This window comes from Alosa pseudoharengus, unplaced genomic scaffold (genome assembly GCF_046254945.1).
Source record: "Alosa pseudoharengus isolate Yale_2024_CS ecotype anadromous, Long Island Sound unplaced genomic scaffold, YU_APseudo_1.1 YU_APseudo_1.1_scf_10, whole genome shotgun sequence".
Classification (NCBI taxonomy): Eukaryota; Metazoa; Chordata; class Actinopteri; order Clupeiformes; family Clupeidae; genus Alosa; species Alosa pseudoharengus.
Window position 1 is genome coordinate 37,287,591 of NW_027468565.1, and position 5,506 is coordinate 37,293,096.

Genomic DNA, 5,506 nt, shown 5'->3' on the forward strand with positions numbered 1-5,506 from the left:
GTATATTTGTCCCGCGTCTGTAAAAAGAGACCTCCTTTAGTATCATCCTCCATTCTGTCCACAAATCTGCCTGAACTTGGCGTATGAGTGAAAGCAGTTGCTGATAATGATCTATACGGCTCCTCCTCTTCCTCATCCGTGTTCCCCTGGAGTCCCTTCTGTGTCAGTTCGCTTCTGCACCATCATCATCATCACCACATGTGGCAAAGTGCTGGTAAAGTCCGACAAGGTTACCCCCCCTCCCTCTCTCAAGTGTCCATCAGAGGAGGCTGGTGGGAGCACATGTTGAGCTGAGGGAGGAGAGACAGAGAGGCTGGTCAGCTCCTAGACTTGTGAGTCTCAGAGGTAAGACACACACACACACACACACACACACACACATTCACATACACACACACACAGTACACCTGCATTCTGTGTCACATTCATGAGCTGAGCACTTCTCTTTCTCTCTCTCTCACTCTCTCTCTCTCTCTCTCTCTCTCTCTTTCCTCTCCTTCCCTTTACTCCCCTCTGCACCCCAGGACTGCAGGGGGGGGGGTCTAGAACGTCTGTCTGTCTTCCAGGTGTTGATGGCAGAAGACAAAGAGATTGGCTCTCCAGCACAGTTCAGTAAGCCAAGCCAGAGTTTGTGCGTGGGACTCCCCTCATTCCCCCATTCTAGGTGAGTTCATGAGGCATCAGTAGCATTTCACCAAGGTGAGGCTAGGTTTGGTTCTACACCAACAACAACAAAAAGATAGAAAGAAAAGACAGAGAAAAAAGAAAAAAATGCTCCCCTCTTTCTTTCTTTCTCTTTCTCAATCTCTCTCTCTTTCTGTTTCTGTTTTCACTCTCCCCAATTGCCTCATGTCCGTCTGAAGCCTGTTGCACGCCTGCTGCTGCTGCGAGCTCCTGACCGCTGCCCTTGGCTCCTCTGGGACGAGAGCGAGGGGAACAGCTGCTCGAGTGAGCGTCTCCGACGGCGACCGTATCCATTGGCGCCGATCTTGTGCTGGGGGGCCGACTCGGACTTCTGCTTGTTGATGCCGTGCAGACGGTGGGCCAGGTCATGAATAGAGCAGGTGACCAGGTTACAGCCCAGAGGCTTCATGGAGTTTAACGTCCTCTTAATTCTGAGGAGAAGAGAGGAGGAGTGGATGAGGATGAGGAGTGTGCATGTGTTTTCAGGGCAGAGGCGAGACCGAAATAGAAACACTACCTATCACCACTTTGCAATATTTAGATGACTCATGCAAATGTATTTCGAAATCAGTCCAATTCAAGGTTGAAGACTCCCTTGCCACACTGTAATGTTATGTGGCGGGGTAAAATTAATGAATTGACATAGTCTATTGACAGGCACTGTTAATTTGTTAGGTAGACGTTTCTTACCTGAGGTGGGAAATGAGGGGTTTGTTGCTCCTGCTTTCCTCGAGGTTGTTGACGGAATCCTCCTCCCTCACACTTAATCTTCTGTGAACGTCTCTTCTCACCAAACTCTGCAGCCAGACGCTCAACCTGCCAAGGAGCACAAAAAAAGAAAGAAGGGGGAAAGAAGAAAGAAGGGGGAAGTCAGTCAGAGAGCCGTCATCACTCCTCCATCTCATCACTCCTCCATCTGCCTCTGTGCTTTTTTGTTTTTTCTTTCCTTTCCTTGGGTTGAAGGAGATGTGGTCAGTGCTAATTAGCGTAGCGTACGCACCTCTTTCTGCCCTCTGCGCTGGGCTCTGGATGGGTGTTCCTAGAGCAGCGAACAAGTGTGGCCAGCACACACAGGATTACGACGGACTGGAGAAACAGTTTCATTTTGGCAAGACCTGCGGAGGGAGAGAGATAGAGAGAGTGAGTTCAGTCAGTCAGTCAGATATGGAATTTATCAGGCATTCAAATAAACACTCGCCAAGGTATTTTCTTTAATCATGTCTTGTGAAGTTGTTCCTAGAACAACATGCACAATAGTTGAAAAGTGAGGTCAGTCTAATCCTGAAATAATTTAACGGCTGTAATTTATTTGCTTAAGAGCAGAAGTCACTTAGTTGAACTTTCATCTGCTGTATGATCAACTAGAGGTCCCACAGAACTCAGACCACTCAGAAATAAAATCTTTAGTCTCTTCTAAACAATGTGAAAATCTACACAGGTAAACAGATATGTTAAATATAGTCCTACTGTATGCACAAAAACTCTAAAAACTCAAAAAAATCTAAATTAAATACTAAGAAAAAAACCTTCTATACCATCACTGCACTCCTAACCATAGAATCCCACATTCCCAAAGACACATACCTGTTGATCAAGTTGATTGGCTTTGCTGGAGGTGTTTTTAAAAAAAGACAAGTCCAGATGTATATAGCAAGGGCTCCCTGTAGAGTTTTGCAGTCAGTAGACAGTGGTGACAGAGCTAATGGTCTGAGTGGCTAAGGCAAACCTGGTGCCTTTATACTTTACAGGGGGTGGAGGGGGGAGGAGCCTGAGGGGCGAGTGACAGTCAGCCACATCCACATCCTACTCTAGCCAGCACATCACATTCTTTTCCACTGACCGACAGAACAGGAGACATAAATTACTGTTAATTATCTGTGTATGTTTGTTCACCATTTTCAAATGGTGACAACTCTCCTGGAGTTCATTCAAATGAAGATTTGCACTGCTGAAACATATTTGATTGCATATGGTTTTGATTTCTCTTTTTCTCTATTTTTTTCCTAGATGTTACTCAATTGGACAATCACAAATATAGTAACACCCTAGCAGAAATTGGAACAGTTGGTCTAAGATTAGATTTGAGGATTTTGTCTCGGACAGATTCTCTCTCTCTCTCTCTCTCTCTCTCTCTCTCTCTTTCTCTCTCTCTCTCTGTTGACCCTGCAGCGGATACTGTTTGTGTAATTGTGACAAACGCTGCCCTCGCCCCACCAAAATCCCCCTCCACCCCCGACATTCCAAGCCACCTCCACATTCTCTCAGCATTTTGGGAATGCTCGTTCTTTTGCTAACAGAGGGCATTGCCGGGTACAGCTAATTTAGAAGCAGCTGTCTTTTTTGGTGATTTAGGAAGTACTGCATTCCTAAAATTATCACTGTAAAACGATTTCCAACCAGTTATAAATCAGCCAGGAGTGAACATTTTCGTGTTCTGACCATTTGCTCTTTCGCATGGTTGTCACCCGGTGTAAAAATGACTTTTTGCATGAGGTCAGACCTCGCAGGCTGTCGACGTGTTGAAACCTTTGAAATTGATTTCTCCACATTTCCATCAGTTTAATCGAAAATGAAATATAGCCGTTGTTTTGGACCGTAATCAGTTGGAAAGCTGCATTGAAGTCTAGATCTATTGGCAAGCAAAGACGATGTTTTATAACTTATTTCAACACTGACGCAGAATGACACTAAAGTCTGAAGGCTGTTTGATGCACTATCAGTGAGTTTGCTTACAAACAATTGTTGCTTGCAACAATATGTGACGGGTCATGAGGCAAGGGAGTGCACACATTCTCAGGTTCACCCATTGCCTTGACCCTCATTTATGACCCCCCCCCCCCTTTTTTTTTTTTTTCATTCTTTCTTTTTTGAATCAATGCCAGATTCATGGCTGACCCTTTTCAGAGTATGATGTGTTGAGTGTTCAAGCTTGCATAGGTCCTGCAAACACAAGTTTGTTTTGTTTAAAAATGCAGTGTTCCAGTACATTGGATTGAACGACCTTCACTGCCAAATGGCCGGACTTGTAAATAAGCATTCAGCTTCTTGTAGCTATGGTTACAGCACGTTAAGTGCTTCACGAGATCCGTCAGTGCAATCTAAACAGCTGATAAATGAGCTTGTGCACGTGCTAAAGTATGGCCTCCCACAAGAGGCAAAGATATTTTTCACTAATTCCAGCATGATCATATTAAAAACAACCCAAGTGCAAAGTCTTACAACACAGATGACAAAAAATACATTGATAGATGGATGTCCTTTTTCCATCTCTCTCTGTTGTCTGAGAAGTCCCTACTTACTACCCTTCTTGTTTATAAGGTGACGTGTCAACAGCATGGAAAGAAGCCATTGGCAGAAATGTATATACCTGTTTGCTGATTGGCCCGATGGCCATTAGTCGTGGAGAGTTGTCCCAGCTGAGACGTCTCAGGGCCCTGCCACTGAGCAGGGTGCTCATAGGTAAACACTGTCCGCAGTCACCAGATCGCAGTGGGTGCCGAGAGACAAATGACTCCGTAAGAGCCCCAGGGACAAAATGTTCTGATTTGCCCTGAACAGCGCCAGCGTTTTCTGTAGGTTTTTTCCTAGAAAAACAAAGCAGTGCAAAGAACAGCATGCCAGGGCCTGCAGGGGTTGGTTTCGTATAGTTGTCATCTATTTCTCAATATGGCAGGAGTGATGCATAAACAACATCTGATGAAATCTTTAGTTTTAGTAATGTCACCTCGGGTGTGCTAAGTAGAACAGGTAAAAAAAAAAGTGTTGGACAAGAAAATCTAGTGCGCAGGTGATAACGTTTGCAGGCAAGTGGACAGGTTCTGGCAGTGCACAGCTATTGTGTGAAGTTCCACAGGTAGGTGGACAGGTGATAAGTAGAGTGTTTATCGTTCAGGTTTCGTTAAGGTGAGTGCATAAGTGGTATGGAAGACAAAACAGTTCAGTAAAGAACAGGTGTTAAGTGGGGCGGGCCGATGCACAGGTGCATCATCGCTCGGTAAAGGTTATGTGCTAAGCAACGCAGGTGAGTACAGAGGTGTTGGATGTAGATTTACTGAGTGGCACGAAATGTTACACTGAGCATGGAAGTGTACAAGTGTGCATGTGAGCGATGCATTATTAAAGTGAAGGCTTTGAAGAGTCACGTGGAGTCTTAGAAGAGGTATTCACAGTCAAGTGAAAACTCTTTCTAACTGTCTTGTGATAATGGTCAAAATTTGCATCTAACATTACAGTACAAGAACGGTAATTCTAAACGGACTGCATTTATATAGCGCTTTTCCACTCCTCCGAGCACTCAAAGCACTTTACAATTACATGCCTCACTTAACCCATTTACACACACACACACACTCATACACAGAGGAAAGAGGCTGCCTTGCACTTTGGGGTTTAGTGTCTTGCTCAAGGATACTTCGACAGGGTCAGGAGGGGTCAGCCTTCTTGTGGCAGGACGAAGTGGTGTTCTTTTACGTATATAGAATGTTCTACTTTACTGGGGGTCTTTAATGCCGATCATTACAATCGCTTCTAATAAGTATTAAGCACAAACATCTCATGTCTGTAATTTATTTCATGTTTTGGAACAGTCAGTATCATCTTGTCATGGGTACGTCTACTGGCCTTCAACACTAAAGTCACTTCCTACTCTGGGTTTCAGATGGAAGGATCAGGAATGTCCGTTCTACGGCTTTTCATTCCATGGCATCCACTGTTGAGGCTCTCTTGTTTTTTATGTTGATAAGCATAGGACTTACTCTGTGTCCAGGGAACTCTTTGGCCTGGGACGAGAGTGACACATACCCTTAACCCACGTGTCACGCCT

At 44.7% G+C, this 5,506-nt stretch overlaps 1 protein-coding gene across 1 annotated transcript; it reads right to left on the bottom strand.

The window, feature by feature from the left end:
• Window positions 1-216: 216 nt before the first annotated feature.
• admb (adrenomedullin b) lies at window positions 217-2,406 on the bottom strand. The gene is made up of 4 exons (XM_076271479.1): window positions 2,269-2,406; window positions 1,685-1,799; window positions 1,375-1,500; window positions 217-1,115 (listed from the first exon to the last, which is right to left on the bottom strand). Exons 2-4 carry the CDS (start codon window positions 1,786-1,788, stop codon window positions 848-850), a joined length of 498 nt encoding a protein of 165 aa, XP_076127594.1. The 5' UTR covers window positions 1,789-1,799; window positions 2,269-2,406; the 3' UTR covers window positions 217-847.
• Between the last annotated feature and the right edge of the window lie 3,100 nt (window positions 2,407-5,506).